The sequence below is a fragment of the Furipterus horrens genome, unplaced genomic scaffold, assembly GCF_987537825.1.
Source record: "Furipterus horrens unplaced genomic scaffold, mFurHor1.1.pri manual_scaffold_1, whole genome shotgun sequence".
In the NCBI taxonomy this organism is placed as follows: domain Eukaryota; kingdom Metazoa; phylum Chordata; class Mammalia; order Chiroptera; family Furipteridae; genus Furipterus; species Furipterus horrens.
In genome coordinates this window covers 192,760,751-192,782,519 of record NW_028327171.1, presented here as the reverse complement: position 1 = coordinate 192,782,519, position 21,769 = coordinate 192,760,751, and the positions used below count along the sequence as shown (strand labels likewise).

Below are 21,769 nucleotides of genomic sequence, written 5' to 3'. Positions count from 1 at the left end.
AATCTCCTTTGAACCAGTTGTGTTACCAAGATAGCAATTTTAAAAGGCTTGCTTTAGAAATGAGCACTATATTCGTCTTTATTGCCCAGAAGGAACTGAAAGAGTTTAACATCAAAATGCGGAACAGGCATATTCAAATGGTCCTCTTCTAATTAAAATGACTAAATATCTGTTTTGAAACCAATGTTTGTGTTACAGAACAGAAAGAGTTTGTCCATTTCATACTAACAGAGCCAAACACTTAACACTAAGAACTGAAGAAGGGAAATATTGGCTATTTTATTATAAATGGTGCCACCAGGAGAATGGGAGGCTAATATTCAAAAGCCTGAACTCTCCGATGGCATGTAGGTTACAAATTATTTAGGGCAAAATCATTAGACACCGTGGGTTAGAAGTTTGGGGAGTTGCTGGGAGCTGATTGGTTAGAGGTGAGGTAAGGCTAATGAATAATTTCTTCAGATCTTGAGGACATCTCTGAGGGTTTTTTTCCAGCATCCTTCTGTTGGTTGCATGTGAAATTAGCTGGGGGGTGGATCCACTTTAGGGCTCAGGAGCTAAAGTATAACTTAAGTCAAAATGTTATCTTAAGTCTGCCAGAGGTTCAAACCCTGTGTCCATTGGTCAGGTCTGGGTTACTGTCTTCTGCTGATTTATTCAGGAAAAAGGCTAGGTCTCTGAGGGGTATAGACAGGGAGAGATATACTATTTCTAGAGCTATGATTTACAACTAAAGTTAATCAAAGTCATAAGGACCCTTGGTTTCAATTGAAGAACACATAGACACAGCCCTAGGTTGTCCTTCTGTGAGTGACATCTCCTCCCTAACTCATCCACTAAGGAAGCAAGTGAATTTCTGCCCCTCCCCTCTTTACCCAGCCCCCTCCTCTGGAATGGCCCTCAGGCCTAATCTGCTTCTAGCAACTTGAAGGACTTCGTTAATGGGATTTTGTACTTGAGATTTATTCTTAAAATATGCAGAATTACAGAATACAACTTATTTTTATATCATTTCCTGGGAAGTGAGTTTTAAGTTCATACCCAGTAAGTAAATATTCTATAACCCTTTGAGGTTTGCTCTTTATATTAATCTTAAGCATTCAATGGTGCTCTTCACTCCCATTTTCATGTTTAATCAGGAACTTGTTCTACCAGAGATATTCACTGAAAATCTACTCTGTACCTGTCTGCTCAGTGCCAGGAAAAAAAAGTGAGCAGAGTGAAAAGAATATGTTTTCAGAACCCTAACACCACCAGTGACAAACCCATTAACAACCCGTGAATCCCTGACCATTAGAACTTAAGTCCAGGTAGCTCTGGACTTAAATTACATCATATGGAATATAGTCAATAATATTGTAATAACTATATATTGTGCAAGGTGGGTAATGGAAGTATTAGTGACACAAAAAATATACCCAAATCAGCATCTCATCATTCCCATCTTCTGCTGGTGGCTTCCACTGGTGGATTACCAGAGGATAAGGAAGGCCAGTGATATGGTCCATTCAGGTCAGCTTCCCCACCACAGAGGGGAGCAGGAGAGAAGAGAGAAAAGATTTAGAGAATAACCAGTTGATACAGTGAATTCAATTAGCCAGCATTAATGCACATCTTCATTTTGATCTGCATCAATCTCATAACAGAGGTTCTATTTACCTAACAAATAGTTGCTAAAGAAGAAAGGTGAAAAAAATGAAAGCAAGCAGGAAAAATGTAGAATTGTACCAAGGGTCTGTATGAGGGTTCACAAAGAAATAAAAGTATTCCATAGTAAAATACAGTACTTACTACATATATTACAACATAATACAGTGTTCATTTACCCCATGCCAGGCCATTCTAAGCACATTATATGCACTAACTCATTTAATCTGCAGCCTCATTCTACAGAGAAGGAAACAGAGACACCGAGTATTGAGCAATATAAACCTCTGTCTCCTTGCTGCAAATGTCACTCTTTAACCACTGCCCCACATGGCCTCTATAAAGTAAAAGAGGTCCCTTACAGAATCCAGTGTGTGCTGGGGACATAGTAATAGTAATACATTAAAACTTAATTATGATGGTTAAACAATAACAAATTATATCTTTACAAGACATAAGAATGAGTTCAAGAGTTCAGCCTAGCCAAGTGTTGCTGGTTCGATTCCCTGTCAGGGCACATTACTAGGTTGCACGTCAGGTCCCCAGTTAGGGGCGCGAGTGAGAGGCAACCACACAGTGATCTTTCTCTCCCTCTCTTTCTCCTTTCCCTTCTCTCTAAAAAAAATTAAATTAAATTAAACAAATAAATAAATAAATTATTTCTTTAAAAAAAAAGAGTTCAGCCTAGGTGAAAAGACCTGGTAACCATAAAACAGTGTCTATACCAGAAATGGCTTCAGGCAACTGCGAGCCTACTGGGGCAGAGCTAAGAGAAGCACAAGGTCTCCTAGCTCTGAACAAGTATTACTAGTCCCATTATCTTTGAAAATTCACTTTCAGAGCTCCATAGGAGTTTCTTTGGGGTCAGGGTTCCAAAGTACAGATCTGGTACCTCACACCAACAAGACCTCAGGTGTCACCCTGGGCAGACTCGTGCCCTCAGGCCAGGATATATTGATGCTATTTTGCCAAATAAAACAGTTCTTCTATATTCATTTTCTAAATTCAATGAAAAAGTCAGGGATCAGTATTTTTAAGAAACTGAACGAAGACTTATAAGTCTATGCACAGGAAAACATTTAAACAATAGCATATAAGCAAACTTAAGACTAACATAATACGCTATACATTTGTCTCTATTATTATCACTTTTGAATATAATTTAAAGTCTTGGAATGAATGATTACAATTACTTTCTTCACTGTCTGTCTCATAGAAACATGCAATATTTAATAAAAATATTAACAGAGGTCTTTTGTTCAAGTCATTTTTTTTCACATTTACACATGCATTTTTAGCTTGAAAGGAATAAACACCACATTTGGTTTTATAATGTTGCTGTGTGGTTTTCAATTAGGCTTCTGTTATGTTCTACAAACAGAAAAACGAGCCTATATCTAATTTAATATCTACAAATTTCCACAGATGGTCGCAGAATATTGAGTAGTCTAGTGGATAAAAATTTTGCCACATGGTTTCCAATTTGTGACTTAAAACAGTGTTTTTACAACATTTTTTAATTAAAAATTTCCATTGACTTATTTTTTTCCAGCGAGTGTGATTATAAAATAATTCTGTCAGTTTCTGTGGGCATAAAGACATCTGATTTGAAAAAGTTTTAGGTTAGGCAGCCAATTAGAAAGAAATAGTTCAGCCACAGCTGAATAAAGGCAATAGTGTTATGATGGTTGTCAAAAGTCAGATTCATCACGACCAGTTTGGTCTCGGTTTATATAATGCACTTCAGAAGATGGAAGTTTCTGAGGGTGGAGCCGGGACACCACTTTCAGAGCAGGCATGAAATTTCTTTGATGTTTGTGAATGCTCACAAATGCAGCCTTGTTCTCCTTCTACCTAAGCCTGTGCCAGTGTGCTGAAGGGCACACCATGGAGTGCAGGGTTGAAGGAAAAGAGCACAGGGTTTAAACAAAAGACTGACTTGAATTTGAATCTATCTCTACCACTTGTGATAAGATCTTGGCCAAGTTATTTAATAAAAATAGAAATAGTATCTTCCAGTAACGGCTGGGTAGACAGATATGAGAAGGATTCTTCCATTGCCCACAGTGAGCTCTGCCGAGAGAATATAAAAGGCCATAAACAAATGTTGATACTGCAGAGGGATAAAGAGCTAAAAGAGGGAAGAACCAAATGCAGTAAGAGTAACAATGTGTGAGGGTTTAATTTAGGAAGGCTTTACAGAGGAAGGGACATTTGAGCTGAGTCTTGGAAAAGGTAGAAGTGGTTAAAATCCCTGAGGTTATCAGTGACATCATGAATACCATCTGTGATGACTCTCTGTGGTTCCCTAGTGAACTGTGTCAAAAATGATTCTGAAGTTATTCCCGGATCAGTGACCTTGTGCTTAATCCCAGACCCAATCTGTGGCAATATCTCTATGCAAGGTCTCAAGGAGAAAGTAGTCCTTCTCAACTTATGAAATTCAACCGAACTTTGGCCTCAGTTTACTTACCCAGCATGCCAATCTCCCAACATCCTTTCTAGCCTCCCTCAAGCATGAGATCCTATTCTTTGTACTCCCAAAAGTCTTAAGGAGTCTTAACATGAACCAGCTAACACAGCAGAACATCAGTAGCCATCTGGCTCTGAGTATTTCCTACCATATCATTTCCTGCTACAGCACCTGCCCCAGGTTAGCCCTCCATTGGACTGTGATTCCTGCCTTAATGGATCCTGAATCCATCACAAGTTTCCTGTGCTTTCTGCAGTAGTGCTGCCTGCCCAGCAGGAGCTGGTCCTTCAGTGAGGCCCAATTCCCCAGCGCCCTGCCCCACCCAACCCCTTGATTCTTTCCCTTCCCCACCAGCTGGTGTTGAGGATCCAGCAGGCCTACACCAAGTCAATCTGCAATGTCACTGAATAAGATCCACCCTCCCTGGCTCTGAACCCAAGTCTACATATAGGAAGAAAATTCATGCTAATACCCCTTCCTACCACTCTCCTGTGGAACACCAGGGCTGAGTGCTCTGGGAAACCCACAAGGCAAATCTAATTCCCCTTTCAGATGATAGCCCTTCACATCTTGAACACAGCTATCATGCCTTCCATGAATCACCTTTTCAAGCACAAATTACAAGCACTATAAACACTCAAATTGGCACAAGAGCAGTCCATGTTGCTCAGCTTTGCACAGGCTTAAAGCACTCAGCAGTTCCTTTGTGATGCTCCCTGACACAACTCACCCCAAATCAGCTTTCACCCCTGCACAGTTTTCACGCCCACACCACACATACCTGCTTCCACTGCCACCCATCCAGAGTGGAACCATTGTCTTTCATGTCCATTCCTAGAAGGGAAGGTCATTTTGGTTTTGGCCCCAGATATTTCCACTTCTGGTAGAAATTATTTCTGTGCTAATCTCCATCACAGCATTGGCTGGTTGGTCTCATGGGTCTGATCTGTGCTTCTCTCAATCTTCTATCTTCTATGTGTCACGAAACCTTGTTCGATAATTTTGTTCACAGAATGCTGGTCCACTTTTTAAAAATTTATTTGATATTGGGAGATCTTAAGGCCTCTGTCTTCTGCTTTTTTTCCTTATTTATTTTTCCTCAAAAGGATTTGTTCCTATTTTCTAGCACTCCTCAACCTCAACTCGAACTCTCCCTTCCCTTTACCCCTACTTCTCAACCTCATCCTATGCTCTAGGATGATTAGTTTTCTTTTACAAACTAGCCCTGACCCAAGGGTCACAGATACACATGTAAGGTATTTCCCTTTACCTTTCACTGGTCATTACTTTTTATTACTTCCAGCCTGTTTTGATCAGGGAATGACCCCACTTTCAGGAAACACCCTCCAGGTTATGTGAAAATCAAAGCTCACCTCTGGCTATATCAATGGTTTCCATTTTCCTGATCTCTGCTGAGAAACCATGTTGCTGCACTGATTCGGGCACCAGTGAGTGGGAAACAGCTACTCTAACAGTGCAGATGGAAACCGATGGTCCACTTTTATATGTCTTCACCTTACTGTTTTCCTCTTTCTACGGTTACAGCTCTCAGCTGCTGGAGGTAATCTCAGCCTGAGCATCTTCAAAAGACCTTTAAAAACATGTGTCCAGCTCTCTTCCACATGACTGCTGCTGTCACATCTCTAGTGATTCCTGAGAAATTCCAGCACATTTTGTGAGTACTCAACACCGGTATCGATGGGCAGTTGAAAACAGCCTTTGCCATCACTGCAATTAAGAGTGTGGTGTTTGAAAAGCAGATGTCAACCTCACCAAGAAGGCAGGAGAGTTCACTGAGGATGAGGTGGAATGTGTGTTCACCACTATGCAGATTCATGCCAGTACGAGATTACAGTTTGGTTTTTGAACAGACAGAAAGACACGAAGGACAGACAATACAGCCAGGTCCTGGCCAATGGTCTGGACACCAGGCTTCATGAAGACCTGGAGCAGTTGAAGAAAATTTGGGTCCACAGAGGGCTGCACCACTTCTAGGGTCCTCATGTTCAAGGTCAGCACACCAAGACCACAGGCCATGGGGGGCACACTGTGGGTGTATCCAAGAAGGAATTATCTGTAAGCCTTTTCTGTTAATAAGTAGTTTATACACTTTTTAAAAATGTCCAAATATTATTTGCTCATTCCAACACCCATTTGCAACCCCCATCATACATGCTCTACTTCTCTAGCATTTTCCATTTTCCCCTATTCTTTTGGCAGGGTCAGACACGGTCATTTGAAAAAAATGTGGGCTTTGGAATTCAACCTCAGTTCTAATCCTAACTCTGCTACTTACTAGCTGTGTGGCTTTGGGAGAGTAATAAAACCTCTCGGAACCTCAGTTTCCTCACATATAAAATGAGGATAATGGCAGTACCTGTTCTGCAGGGTTATTTTGAGACTTGCCTTAGCTAAGTACATCTACACAATGTTAAAAGGCTTCACAGGTGGATTTCCTTTCCCACTTTATTCAGAATAAAGAGCTCAAGAAGCTGCATCCCACATGATGGCTTCCTAAATAAGAAAGGAGTACTAGAGAACACCGGTCTTCATTCACAAATCAGAGCTTTCTGTCCTTAAAGTTCAGTCATAGCTAAAGATAACTCTGACATGCCAGGGGCAAAAAACATATGCATTCACAGGAGAGTAGAGACTATGTCTGAGTTGCAAGTTAACTACAAAGAAGGAAAGCAAGACTCATTTTTGACAAGGTGAGGAAAATATGCTATTACTGGGAAGACTGTAAGATGGACTAAAAAGTTGTCAAGGTGAAGCAAGAAGAAAAAAGAAAAGGGAAACATCCTAAGAAAAATGCTATACATGAGAAATTGTTTGCATTGCTTTCTAAAATTTGAAATCACCTCCTGAAATGCATTTCCTATAATTCTTCCCAGAGAGCTTCCCTTGTGTTGTTGTTAGAGTACATTAAATCACTTTGTGAGACTAATGTGTTTTTATAACACTGTTAGTTGCTATGAGTCCTTCCCCTGGGTTGTTGCACGACTTCCAACAGAATTTAGAACACTTCTCGGCGTACTGCCGCAGACTATTGCAGTAGTTGTTTTGTGTTTTCCTCTTCAGCATTCGTCTGTAGGATGACTGAGGACAGGCTGAGTCACCTGAGATTCAGGAAAAGATAGAAAAAATGGAGCCAACATCAGGCTAGAAACCATGGTAATGATCACATCGAGGCTTAACAGAGCATCTGGGATGGAGGTGGGGGGAAAAAGCAGCCTAAAATAAACAGCTCCTGGGCAGAGAGGTTCATGGTGTCACCCACTGCAGAGGCCTGATGTGAAAATCAACACACCTGGCTTCTCAGCATGGTTCAAATCCTGACCTCCTCTGTGACCTTGGACAAGGTTCTTAATGTCTCTGAGCCTCCTTTTCTTCTAAAATAATTTCCAAGATTCCTTCTCCAGTTCTAATTGCTTATGATGGTAGGACCCTGAGTTAGATCAGGGGTTCTGAAAATATGATCCAAAGACTCGTTGCAAAATTAAAAGCTTCAGGCCCCACCTTCAATCTTACAAATGAGAAGATCCAGTCCTGATGCAATTCAACCTGCATTTCTCCCAAGTGTTCCAGATAATTACTGTACATAATAAATGAAAGAACAACTATAATAGGGTCCACCCATGAAAGCAATGATTCCCAAGAAGGGGTTGAATGTCAGACTCCTTACCATATAGACCAGAACAGGTTGAATTTTTCTAATAAAATTGTTTAGAAGATTAATAGCTTCCCCCTCTGCAGGACCCATGAACTCAGTGATATGAAGTAAGTGTCAAGCCCCCATGTACCCAGGAGCGGCAATAGGAGATTGTGTTAGAACTGAAAGAGTGACCACAGTCTTACGTTGTTTTTGCCTAGAAACTCCTGAGAAGGGGTCTCCAGGACACATTTTATTCACACCACATTAGAGGCATAAACTTTACTGCTGATACGTTTGTCAGATCAAATACAAGCCATCCTAGTGTGGGGGGTGTTTTGATTTTGTTTGGCTTGGTTTAGGCTGAATCTACAAACCCCTGCCCCAGTCTATAGCCAAGGACATATAAAAGAGAAAGAAAAGAACCTTTTCTCCCCTTACATAGGTAGGGTGTGTCACCTTTCTGAATATTGAAAAAAAATGTATAAAATAAAACAAGGCTTTTAAGACACCTGAGTCATGGCTGTAAACCGATGTAAAAAAAAAAAAAAAAAGATGCAAAAACAAGAATAATTTTCCAGTGAAAGTCATTTTCTTCTTTGTTTTGAGATCTCCCAAAACAATAACTGAAATTCTTAACTGGCTTTGCTCCAATTAACAGCACAGTGAACATCACCGTTTTTACAAGTTTAATTCCACGTAAATTAACTGTGTATCAACTGTGGAGATGGAAAAAGGCTCAGACTTGGTATAAAAATATAGTCTGTTTTAGCAACAACCCCACAGTCCAAAAGAGAGAAAGACAGAATAAAAATGGGCATTTTTGCCTTTACACCAAATTTTTAAAAAGAAAGAAAGAAAAGAAAAAAAGATTGGAAGACTGGGTTGAGATAAAAGTAGAACGTGGGGCAGGGTAGCCAGCTGGAGATCACATTACAGAATCTTAAAAGTTTAAGCCAAGAGATAGATTGACCTACACATAGTTCTGCTGGTCAAAGGGAAAAGATATTATGCTGAGGCCACCTAAGAAAATGTAGCCATGTTCTGCAAAAAAAGACAGTTGTCTTCCCCATATGTCCTAGCTCCTCGAGTCTTCAGGACATTTATTTGAGCGTCTATTGTGTGCCTAAAGCTGTGATGATTCCTATTTTGGAGAAGTTTCCACTCAAGCACAGGAGAAAAGACATGCACATTTGAAGTTATTAGAGATGAAACTAAGTATAGTTGCAAACCAGAAGGGGAGAAATCCACATGGGCTTGAAGTGCCAGCAAATTTGATGGTGAGGCAGAATTTGAGATTAGTCCCAGTGGATATAAAAATAAAGAATAAAGATATTTGGGGAATGAAAAATATGGAAACAGAAAGTAGCAGAAATAAGAGTACTGTGTTGGAAGAAAAAGAAAGATTAGCAGAGGTTTGTGCTGGGAAGTAGTAGGAGTTGGGGCTGAGCCAGTTAGCTCCATCACATTCCTACCTGGGACCAGTGGTTCCAGTGAGAAAGGTTATAGTGCCTAGGCTCCCCCTCCAAGGTGAGCCAACCCCCATTTATATGGGCAGAATTATTGGGTTTTCCCAGAGATGGAGACAGTGATGACAGTTGGAATGTCATGAAACGGTTGGTACTCTGATTTGGGGGCAATGACTCTCTGAATATTGCAAGCAAAGGACCTGCAATCTACCCTTATAAACAAAATGGGGACTAGAAGAGGCTTTCATCTAGTGACCAGATGTCCTCACCCCACATTTTCTTTCTCCTCTTTCAGGGAAACCTCAGTTTTTCTTGACCCTTTATTCTGCCATTGGGGAAAGGGGAAAATTTTTTAGCTAAGAAGTACTTTACTTTTTAAAGATTGAGACTGGGTGAAGAAGACAATGTTTAACTCAATGAATAGCTAATAGTAGAATTTCACATAATTGTTGAGGAGCTATTAAGCTTATATAAAATAGACCATTATCTAATGGTGTCTGAAAGTACACGGTACTCTTTATTTCCCTTAGATAAGGGACCTACGGCCCTCTCTGCCATTTAGATCAGCCATCAACTATGGAAAAGAATGATCTCTCTAAATACATTTGGGGGAGTATAAATGGCATGATACTATCCATCGGGGCTCTTAAACCCCGTGTTTCTTCATGGCTTCCAACCAAAGGCCAAGAGAGCCAGAGGTCGTCTTCAACGTAGTAGGAGCTCATTCAAGGTAACTGCTATACCATATATTGAAAAACCTATTCATTTTTATTTAACAAATCTTTATGGAATGTGTATTATGTGCTGTCTCATTTGTTTGTTAACACTTGCTGGAAAAAAAAGAGAGAGCTATAGTAAACAAGAGAACAGAGATGCCTAAGCAGTGATTCTCAAAACTTGATTGGCATAAGAAACACTGAGAGTTGTTGGAAAAGCAAACTCTTGGCTCCATTGCCCAAAGATTCTGATTCAGTGCATCTGAAATTAAGCACTTGAATCAGCATTTTTAGCAAGTTGATTCAGTTACAAGTGGTCCCTGGCCACACTGAGTACCATATCACAAGACAATAACAGGATGTGGAGGTCAAGAATGAGAAACCTTGTGTGGAAACCAAGAAGGCTGAGGCTACAAGTGGTTAACCAAGAACCACAGAGAGCTCAGTGGGCCAGGCCTGCCAGCTGATAGTAACACTGGACCATGGGTGTGTTTTTCCTGCATTTGTGAAATAGTTCATTTGGAAGCTACAGGGAAAAGCTCTATTAGCCATAGGACAGATCAAAGTGACTTCAAAGGGCACAGTTCACAACACTGGAGTTGCCATGGCAACTGTAATAGGTGGTCGAGTTAAACTGAGAAAGCTGTGGGTAAGAAAGAGGATGTGAAGGACCTGTGCTAAAGAGAGTGCTGTGTGATTTATCAAGGACTGCTATATATGTGGTAGCCCACCTTATATCTCAAATAGCTGTGAAGAAATCAAAAGGACAGAAACTGAATTCTTCCAAGAATGGCTTGCAGGTAACGGGCTGATAGACAGCTAACTCATGAAGCATTATTTGCCCTTTTGGATTTTTTCATTTTGTTCCCAGTATGTCTAATATTGAAGACCTCATTGACTTAATCAATCAAAAGCAAACTCAAGCACAATACTCAAATACAACTTCAGAAAATGATCACTGCAGATTTTATTTAATTAAAAATATTATACATGTTGTTGCATTTTCATGGAAAATATTGAGTTTAAAAACACCAACAGTGTTAGCTTTCAGAAACCTTAATGCACCCCATTCTGCTACCTGCTTCTTTTTTCTGTTTGTGGCATTAAACATGTATAAGGAATTGGGGCCCCATGTAAATAGAGCTTCTTTGAAGTTCATACCCATAAGACTCCTGGAATGAGCCATATTCTCAACAGTGGTGTTCTATCAAGTTAACCCAATTATCACTAACTTTGGTTTCCTTGCAAACCATTAAAAGCCCAAAGCACATGTCAACACCAATTCAGCCCAGATATGTCTGCAAGAATCTGCTATGACCTCATCCAGTTTCCAAGCCAGTTAGCAGGTGAGTTTATATTCTACCTGGTGTATTAGTGTCCTGAGCCATTCACCAAACTTCCCCTGAACCCATGTGGGAAGGCACTGCCATATAGTGTTTATATTCAAACTATTAGCAAGCACACAGAAGCACATGTGGCTCCATGTACAATACTACCAAATTAAAAAATACATATTGGTACAATACAACCCATGCAATCACTGGCTAAAATATAGCCATGCGAGTATTTTTAAACTACTCATTTAATTATACACTTGTTAAGAAAAATAACAGCATAAAAATTTAACTTGAAAACATTACTTCAGCTAGAAACGTCTCACATGTAAATACAAGGTGTGTACAATATCACCCTCACCCTTACTCCCTTCCTTTACTTTTCTAGAACTGTATCATCCTCTAACTTATTTCCTTGATTCCACATCATAATGCTGTACCTGCATATTGCTCCCAAGTGATGCTTTAGCTAAAATTGGATTTGATGTGACAGAAACATCCTGGCTCTGTTTTTCTGCTCCTTTGCTTTAAACTGTAGTACACTTAATTTGGGTTCCGCATCCAGCGTTACATTAACAAGAGATTCATTTCTCCCAAAGTACACGAACAAATGAAAATAACTGGAGAGCAAAGAGGTAGAATTGCCTCAGCTCTTAGAAACTGGAAAATGGTCTTTCTTCTTTAAGGTCTCTCAATTGATGGGAATAAAATAAGGCTGAAATTGCTTTTCACATTCTGGTTCGGTTGGGGGCATTTTCACATAGACCCCTGTAGTAAGAGGGCTTCTTTTCTTTATCTGCCAAACACAAAAAGAAACAGTAATTATTATTGAGGAATACAGAAGCCACTTCTAACCATAATAGGACTCAACAACTATTGAGTCCCTCGCCTGCTGAAAAATGAATGTTCACAACATACAGAATTATAAGCCCCAGGAAATTTTCTTGATTTAGCTATTAAAATTCTTTTTTTTTTTTTTAAATAAATAACTCTCTGCTATAGATGTAAAATAGCGATCATTTTCCCTGGCTGAAAGATAGAAGAAAGAGTCTTTGAGAAAGCTTCAGAAAAAAACACCCCAAATGCCTATGGTAAGTGACTGGGTGTTTGTTGTCTGGGGGGGGATGAGTGTGATAAGAAAATAAACTTTAGTTATCCTATTTGAGAGCTGTATTTCTCATTTCCACTCCTCATATACTCTTTATTACTTTTTCTCCGTCTGCATCGGTTCCCAGTTTTCATCAGTCCCTAAATTGAAATCAAGCATACTAGTCTATGAGGCAGTTTGTAGCAAATGAGGTAGGAAGAAACTGCAGCAACAGAACAGGTTCTTGGGGTGGGGAGAGGGAAGCAGGGAGAGAGGAAGACAGAGAGAGAAGAAGAATGGGGGTGGGAGGGCGAGGGAGGGAGGAAAGAGGGAAGTTTATGACAAAACCAGCCTTAAGCAGAGGTGGCTGAAAATGACTGTCAGAAAGAAATCTTGGTAGAAGGCTAGATTCCATACCGCCTTCTCTTCTACCAACAGCTGTAATAAATAAAATCTGAGGTCCTCTTTTACTGGGTTGGAGGGGAGGTCAAAACTTCCCAATCAGGCCAACTGGGTAACAGAGAGCCCTGAACAGGTGTTATGTGGATAGTTACAGTGTGAACAAGGAAGAGACAAGTTGGGTGGCACTGAGAACTGGCTTCCTAGTGAGGTAAAGAGACATTAAGGAAGAGAATAAAATCTACCCAGATGGACGGTCTTCTCTAGCAGCATTTTGCCCAACCTAATCTTGAGTGTCATGGTTATTAACCTAACCACAATTGTCATAAAAAGAAAGAGCAAAACAGCTGCCCCATGTTGTTCAGATGGTTACTCAAACTGAAACCCTGGTCAGAAGCACACAAACATTCAATGTCAAACACACTCATCTAAAATACCAGTCATCCTGAAACCTCAAAGGCCAATGCCATGGGTTCTAGTGTATGCTTTACCGCTATCCTTCCCCTTCCTCATTTATTGCTTCATCTCAAGAAAACTAAACTCAAAAGCATCGTCTGGTCAGTTGTCATCACTAAAGGTATCCCCACCAAAAAGGGTGCATTGTCAGCATCTCACTCACCATTTTGCTCAAAGAAACAGCTGTGATGAGGAAACTGTAAAAAAACAACCCTGAACTAACTGCTGCAAGGATCCAGAGGAGGAAATCAGAATCTGGGCATGGTTCTGGATCTGCAACAGAAAACAAAGCAGAGCTTCCCTGAGTCACTATCAAAACTTTAAGGCCCTACTTTCCCATTGATGAAAAATAAAAAATTTTGAGCTTCCAGACCTTGATAATATTGCTAGCCCACAGGTAAGCCCAACTATGTGGAGCTACTTCCCCAGCAGTGTCATATCAAAGGCATAAGGGCAACCTTGATGATGGTTATTATTCCAGAGCAAGTGTCCCAACCTGTCAATAGAAAAATTATCTTCTCCAACCCATTTTATTTTATAGTCAGAATGCTGTGTGAGTTGCCACCATACTTAAAAAAAAAAAAAAAAAAAAAGCCACCATGTGTTATGCCAGAGAACTCTTACAGAGAATTTTCACAGTCTTCAAAATGAACCACCTGACATTAAGGAGAAAAACTATTTTCATGCTAAGAAGACAGCAGTGCAAAAGGTGTCAGCTTAGTGATATGTCTTTGCTCACCAATGACATAAATCTGCGTTCCATTGCCCATGCCCTCATAGTACGGAGGTGGGTACATGAGCTCCACCTTGCAGATGTAGAGCCCCGTGTCCATGGCCCTCAGCCCTTGGATGGTGAGGTTCACTTTGTTTCCACTGGAAGTGCCAATGCAGGTAGAATCATCTAGGAAGGTCAACTTATTCTCCACCGTGTATGTTGTGGCGCAGACTTCAATCATCTGGCCGCCCACCTGCCGCAGCACTGTCACCCGGACCTCTTCGGCTTTCCCTGAAGGCCCATACTCACACGCAAAGCTGGCGACACCCTGGCTGCTGGCCAGCACCACTGCAGGCTGGGCCACGTGCATCCCTAGCATAGAAAAACCAAAGGGAACTCAGTAACTCATTCTCATCCACTATCAGGCCCCAGCAAAAGCCAGAGAAAGTTTATCTTTGATAGGCATCCTCCAACATTACCTTTCAGTTATTCTTTTCCCTTTAAACAAGCTCATCACTCTCCCCTACCCCTTCCTTTCTCCAGCCATCCCAGCTTTCCCTCCACCTCTCAGCTATCTTCCAGCTGCTCTCCATAAAGGCATTTTCTTATTGGAAGATAGTTTCTTGAAGGCAGTTGGTTGTAGCAGAAAGAACGTGGGTGTGACCAACAGAAGGTCTGACTCTACCATGAAATGTATGATTTGTTCTGCCTTCCCTCTGGACTTCATTTTCCCTCACATGTAAGAAAAGCAGATTAAATCAGATAATATCAGAATGTCTTCCAACTCAGAACTTTTGCCCACATTTCCCTGGCCTTATACCTCCATTACCCACAAGTAGCTGCATGTTAGCTCATTCAGTGTACCGGCCACCCCCTTCCCTGCTAGATGAAGAAAGCCACAGAGCAGAGGGCACCGGGTCGTTTCCTCTACAGGCTGAGGCATCCCTGCTGTTAACTTCTGTGGGCTTCCCCTGCCACTGCCACCACATCTTCCGCTGCCCTCTCTCCTCACTTGAACACCCTCATAGGGTGTTCTTTTTCCCTCTAGTTTCTACAGAATAAGAGAGGTTAGCTCTCCATACCAAAAAGACTCACACCATCTAAAATATGGTGGCTTCATGTGAAATTATCTTCCTTTAACTAACCCCTCTCCAACCATACAAGTGACACCCAAAACTTGGATTGAACCATGTTACTCACTCAATTCAGACCTTTTGATGCCTACATAATACTTACTGCAAAAACAAATAAAGCAAATAACATTCGATATCCTTCATGATCTAATCCCAACCTATCACTTCAGGACACCTCTTCTTGTGTATAAATTACTCTATAATGAAGATGCCAGTCCATTTCCCCAGAAACCAGTACTGGACAACATCTGTCTTCAAAATGAGGCAATATGACAGCAGCCATTGCCACAGTTAATCCAATAGCCCTGGTTAGACAATAATCTCCTTCTTCAATCTTCATCTCTGTCAATCAGAGATGCCATCTAAACATCCTCTGCACTGCTATAACTTGATTATAGCAGTTCTGCCATGTATTAAGTTTTTTGTGCACTAATAATGCCTCCTCCAGTGTATACCTTTGGCCGATAAACTCTTGGGAACAGCCATTATATCCTGCCCAAATAGACACTCAGTAATTATTATTGTGTTGACTCTAAGCTAAAGAAGACCAAGTTTCCTGCCCTACACCAGACAAGCTCCCAATTATCTCTACTAAATGTGTTCACACTCAATGTCCCAGTATTCATCATGGGCGAATTTCAGTTACAGGTGGAGATAAAAAGGTAATCTGAATACTTTAAGACTATGTTCAAAACATGTGAAATAATAAAAGGTATATGAATATTTCTTACCCATGAAAAATTAAATTATTAAACATTTTTGACTTTATACAAACTACATTATTTCTCAGCAAGAAGTTCTAGAGAGAGATAAGTTTGAAATTCAGTGAGAATCGTTATCATTTTATACCATGTAACAAATCTGGTATCAGCATCTAAAGAAATTTATTTTATCTGAAAACAGGAATCCATAGATAGATCAGGCAGCAATTATCTTATGCCAGACTGATGGTTTTCTTTCTTTCTTCCTTTCTTTTATTTATTTTTGTTTTGTTTTGTTTGTATTACAATTTTAAACTGCTTTCATTTTTTAAATAATTAGCTAACTAATTTATTGAGTTGGTTAAGAGGACCTTAAAATCTTGAATTGGGTAGATAAGAAACTTTCCACGATTTGCTTCAATTGATGTTTTTTAAAGGACAATTTTGAACTCACCTGATTCCAAGCTGAGACGTGTTCAGAACAGCAGATATCTTTTCTCTCTTAAGTCACTTAACTTCACAACATTTTCTTTCAATCATATAGAAGTGTCTGAAATTGCTCATTCTCCCAAACCAACTCAGATGTATCCATTAAGCCTCTACTCAATGCCTAACAGTCTGCTATGAGCTGTATCTTTGCCTATTTGCTGCTGCCAGCTGTGCCCTGCCTGCCTTGGAATACAGAGCTCTCCAGCCTTGAGACTGGAGTTTTACCTTTAGCTTCTGGCTTTGCTAGAAATCACTGCCCTTGACTGCTGAAAGAAATGAAAGCCAAGCCTCCTTTATCTTCATGTTCCAAAAGCCTCACTCACCTCTGGAGAAAACAGGGATGAAAAGAAGAGAAAACAGGGCAGTGCAGGGCCAGGTCCTACAAGGTACATCCAGCAGAGCCTCATGCCTCCGGAATCCAAAGCAAGCCATGGCGTTATGGGAGCAGTGTTCAGGTCTTCAGGAAGCAGAGTGAAACCTTTCAAGATCCTGAAGCTTTGAAATGTGTTTGAACCCACACAGAATCAAGGACTTTATATAGCTGCTTTTATCTGAGGTAGGTACTATACACTCAGTACACGTAGAAGTCACCTGAATAGAAAGCCTTTTTGTTTTGGTTTTACGAGAAAGGAAGCCGTGGGTTTAGCTGTTACGTCGAAATGATAACCTCAAACACTCAAAATTAAACTGAACAAAACAGCCAATCCAAGCATGGAAAATGCACTCAACTTGAAACTGAAGCCTTTTCTTCATTTTGAGGATAACTAAGTGGAGACTTGGAAAATTTCCTGGAGTGCAGAAGTTCCCCTAAGTCCCAATTTATCTAATTGTCTAGGCATCTTTTAGCATCTAGTGCATTTCATTGACACCTCCAAAACTGCTAAGCTGCCATCTCTTTGATCCCTTAAATTCATGACAGAATTAGTCTGTAGACATCATTAATAAAAGCTCTGCATTCTACTTGTGAGATGCCATCCCTGAAATGCTTTACAAATAAGAATTTTAATTTCTCCAAGCTCCATTTAGTATTGTGCTAGGAGAAAATACCAGCACAGATTAAGAAAGAATTCAGATGCTCTTGAAAACCTTAACAAAGAGAAACCAGAGTTCAAGAAGGTCCAAAAAAAAGTCAACCAAAACGATCCAAGAGATTCAAACCTTTCATAAGAGGGTAGATATTGTTTTAATGGGATTTTTTTCAAGTAGAAAATCCAAGAACTAAGGTTAAATATGACTGAAGTTCTTACATTTATGACAGTTTTAGACAGGACAATTATTCGTTTATAAGAGAATACTAAGTACTAAGGACCCTTATTTAAAATTGGGGAGTTTCCACATATTTCAGTGATGAAAAAGCTTTTATTGAGAATCCATGATATTCCAGACATTATGTACACTTAAGACAAAAACAGAGATAATGCTTTAAGAGACTTCTAGAAGACTGACATGCAAACAGGCGGTTACAACATGGAATATAGTGTTTGCTTATCTCGGCCCTTCATGGGCCACATACCTCAGTACAGCAGAAGAGGCTCTGTAGAATATGCAACTACTGCGAAGGTTGGGAAGAGCATAAAGCATTTATTATGGCCAGAGAAAAAGCCAGTATAGGGATTGGCCATAGGTGGAAGCTGATGTTTTAGGAGTGAGGGCCAATGCACCATAAGGAGCAAACTGACATGACTGAATTCAAATTTTGTGAAATTTCACCTCACACATGAAGAGGGTTGGGGAGTATGGGTTCAGGGATGAATAAGCTACAACTGAGAAAACCAAGAAGGTGACTATTGCAATACCCCAGGCAGCAAGGAATTGGAAAACTTTTCCTGTAAAGGGCCAGAGAATAAATAGATTAGGCTTTGCAGGCCCTATGATCTCTGTTCTTACTACCTAAATCTGCTTTTGTAGGGTAAAGGCAGCCACAGAAAATACATAAATGTATGAGTATGGTTGTATTCAAAAAAAAAAAAAAAAAAACATTCTTTACAATGTCAACTATACCTCAATTTAAGAAAAAACCATAATTTACACAAATAGGTGGAGGCTGGATTTGGCCTTCAGGCGATGGTTTGCCAACTCATGGTCTAAACTAAGGCAATGACAGCAGTGGTGACAAGGTCCCCTAAGGAGACTAATCAACAAGCAGTGAGTAGATGGAGAAGTTTAAGACGACACCAGATTTATGGCTTGGCAGATGCTGTGGTGCCCCTGGAAGTTGTTCAAATGTTTGTCGAATTTAATCTCATTCAAGTCTCAAAACAACTCTACAAGGCAGCAATTATTGTTTTTCTCATTTTATAAAGAAAGAAACCAAGGCACTGAGAGTTAAGGGCACTTAGTCAATCCCCCATAGTTGATGGTAGAGCTGGAATTTGAAGCCAGCGTTGCTGTTAACCACTTTAAAGTCAAGAGAAATTAGTTTGAATCCTAGCATGAGAACTTTGTAGCTGTTGGCCTAGCCTGAGAACCCAATGTCCTCCAGAAAATGGTGCCTACTTCTCAAGGCTATTGCAAGGATTAAATGAGATAAAGCATGTAACATGCATAGAAAGGCCTATTATGGTGGCTGGCCACTCAATAATAGGAGTCCTTTTTATTATAGAGTCACTGAGAAAACAGAGGTACAATTTACTGGAGTAAAGAACATGAGAAGGCTAGATTGAAGATAATGAGTACAACTTGGGCATTTTAAGGTATCCATAGGTGATAAGGTGAAGAGACACAAGAACAGTTGCCAATATGGATGTGGAGCACAGGATAAAAATCCACCTAAAGACACTTGTTTAGGCAACCATGAAGCCACTGATGAAAATTTCACAAGGCCAAGGCACATAATGAGCACTCTATAAACATCTGTTAAATGAAGAGATAAATGAATGAAAACTGTTTAACATTAAAAGAAATGAGGGTTGTAATAGGAACTTTCAAAGAAATTTTACCCAGTCCCCTAATTATATTTTTATGAAACTGTATCTGCCATAGCAAGAAAATTCAATTTTTGTGAAAGCCACTAGGTGAAATAATGTTGGTGGAAAAGATATATTCACATATACCATCCCATAGAGTATGTGATAATTACAAAGGAGATAAGATCATGGGTAAATCTAGCAGCTACTGCCTTAACCAAGTGATCAAAGTGAAGGTCATCCATGATTGTGACATCATGTGCCTCCAGATACAATAAAAAGGACACACTTCTGCACTTTGATTGCCAAAATTGTTTAAACTAAATCTCATCTTGAAAAAATAGACAAATCCAAATTGGAATCTTCCTGGGGCGGGGGGGGGGGGGGGAACTGACCATCAAAACTGGACTTTGATTCCTTGAAATGTTAATATTGTAAAAGATTAAAAGATCTTGACTTTTTTTTTTTTTTTAGTTTAAAGGAGACTAAAGAGACATGGCAACAAAATCTAATGTGTAATCCTTGACTGAGAAAAAATAAAACAACTACAAATCACATTATTGAGACACTTGGGGAAATTTGAATTAGACTATATTTGATAATAGCATTATATTAATCTTAAATTTATTGAGTGTGATCATTGTACTGAGGTTATATAGGGAAATATTCTCATTTTTAGGTGATATTTATTTAAGTATTTATTAACGAAGTCTCAGGATGTTGACAAATAACTTTCAAATGGTTCAGCAAAAATATGTGTGTATGTGAGTAGAGAGAAATAGTAACATGATATTAACAATTGGTGAATCTAGGTGAAGAGTATATCTGTATGTTCATGGTACTATTCTTATAAATTCTTTGTGCGATTGAAGATTTTCAAAATAGGAAGAGGAAAATAAAAATTATAAGGCCACCATTAATATGGCAGGCATCGATAAACTGAAATTTAGAGAGAGGAAGTGACCTGCTCAAAGTTATTCTTCATTCCCCTTCCTCACATTCGTTCTCCACCTTGTTGACAGACCCTGGCAGGTTAGCTTTAGGGAGGGATCAGCTGATGGGAGGCACCAGTGGAATATCAGAAGGCACAAGGATGGAGGTCAGGGTATTTCTTCCCTGCTTGCTCCCAAATTCAAGGCCCTGTCTCTGGCAGTAACAGTAGCTGTGCACAATGATAGCTCTTGTTGAGTAGCTCTGAATCCCCTTCTATGATGCCAGTCCTCACTATTTCTTCCTCTGGTCCTTTCAGTCCTGGGAAAGGTATCAGTTTCCACAGTGGCTAGCACCTGAGTACATTAACATCATGTGCCCCTTACCCTCTTTAACAGTTCTCAAAATACTGTTCTTTCACTGAGTCTCTTATTTGAACAATATGAGTCCTAAAGAGTCCCTGATTGATCCAGACATACATACAACTGGTAAGTAGCAAAAACCAAATTTAAATCCTGGTCTCATTCCTGTCTAGTGCTTATTTTTACCCTCTTACCTCATGTGCAATAACATGTTGTATCATACTGGTGTGTTAATCACAGTCAGTTGTGTGGAATTCTATCACCCTTGTTTTAAATTTTATTTCCATTAACACACCCGCATCTCACACATAGCATTTAACTAGGTATCCATTCTTTTTCTTTTTCTTGCATCTCCTTTACAGCTCTGGGAAAAGTGCTAATAAGTGAGGATTAGATGAGAGGACAGAGAGACACTAATGAGCCCAGCACAGTGGTTGAGAGTATTACAGGAGTCAGGCAGACATGAGTTCAAGTCCTGGTTCTACTGCTTACTAGATGTGTGGTCTGGGATGAAGTTTTTGAACTTGTCTTCAGTGTCCTCTTCTGTACAATATAGCTAATTACGGTAACTATCTTATAAGGTTATTGTAATGATTCAATGAGACTATACCAATAAAATATTGAAAACTATGCCTAGAATATACTATGTTCTCAGTAAAGTGTTAGCTTATATATTAAATACAGAAAGGAACTATGGGTTTCAAACTTCAACTATTATACAAATCCTTTCATTACAATTTCTAATGAATGGATGGTATGTTACACTAAAAATCAGGTATTAAGTATCTTAATACTTACACATTTATCAAATGTCTGCCCTGTCAGTGCCTCCAAATAGCTTATTATATCTCCAAATAGTTTATTATTTGCTTGCCAACTGAGTCTAAAAAGTCATAACTCTAGGCATTATCAAAGAATTATGTATTGGGAGCTTCCAATTATTCAGTGGTTGAATATTCAAATGTCTAACGGTACCACATTCTTAGATATTTTCATTTCAGAGTAGGGAGGAAAAAGTCAATTTTTACTTTTACTACTCTGATTTAAAAAAAAAAGGATTGGTGGTAAAGGAAATGAAAATAATTGGCTAAAATTAGGGCTTGGGGATTCACTGTGATTTCATTTTCTTATCTCCCTATATCCTACTAGGTTGAGTAAACCCCAGATTGGTTTTGTAGTACTCTTAGTGGTTTCTGGATTTGAAAGAGCTCTCGAGATTTGCATAATTCACAGTGATGCCTAGAGTGTAGTGTCTTCAGAATTCCAGATGTGATTTGGTTTGAACAGGGTAATTGGGTTC

General features: G+C 39.6%; 1 protein-coding gene and 2 pseudogenes across 2 annotated transcripts; 2 read left to right on the top strand and 1 right to left on the bottom strand.

Annotated features, from left to right (window-relative positions):
• Positions 1-5,746, top strand: part of LOC150022542 (small ribosomal subunit protein uS2-like) — a 40,961-nt pseudogene extending 35,215 nt beyond the window's left edge.
• LOC150022541 (small ribosomal subunit protein uS13 pseudogene) lies at positions 5,743-6,115 on the top strand (annotated as a pseudogene).
• Positions 6,116-10,904: 4,789 nt separating this feature from the next.
• CTLA4 (cytotoxic T-lymphocyte associated protein 4) lies at positions 10,905-16,813 on the bottom strand. 2 transcript variants are annotated; one of them, XM_090268547.1, is made up of 4 exons: positions 16,595-16,811; positions 13,973-14,320; positions 13,397-13,506; positions 10,905-12,087 (listed from the first exon to the last, which is right to left on the bottom strand). In XM_090268547.1, exons 1-4 carry the CDS (start codon positions 16,701-16,703, stop codon positions 11,983-11,985), a joined length of 672 nt encoding a protein of 223 aa, XP_090124673.1. In that variant the 5' UTR covers positions 16,704-16,811; the 3' UTR covers positions 10,905-11,982. The 2 variants fall into 2 exon arrangements, with proteins under 2 accessions (XP_090124673.1, XP_090124682.1); XM_090268556.1 differs by lacking the exon at positions 13,397-13,506 and having other exon boundaries at positions 16,595-16,813.
• Between the last annotated feature and the right edge of the window lie 4,956 nt (positions 16,814-21,769).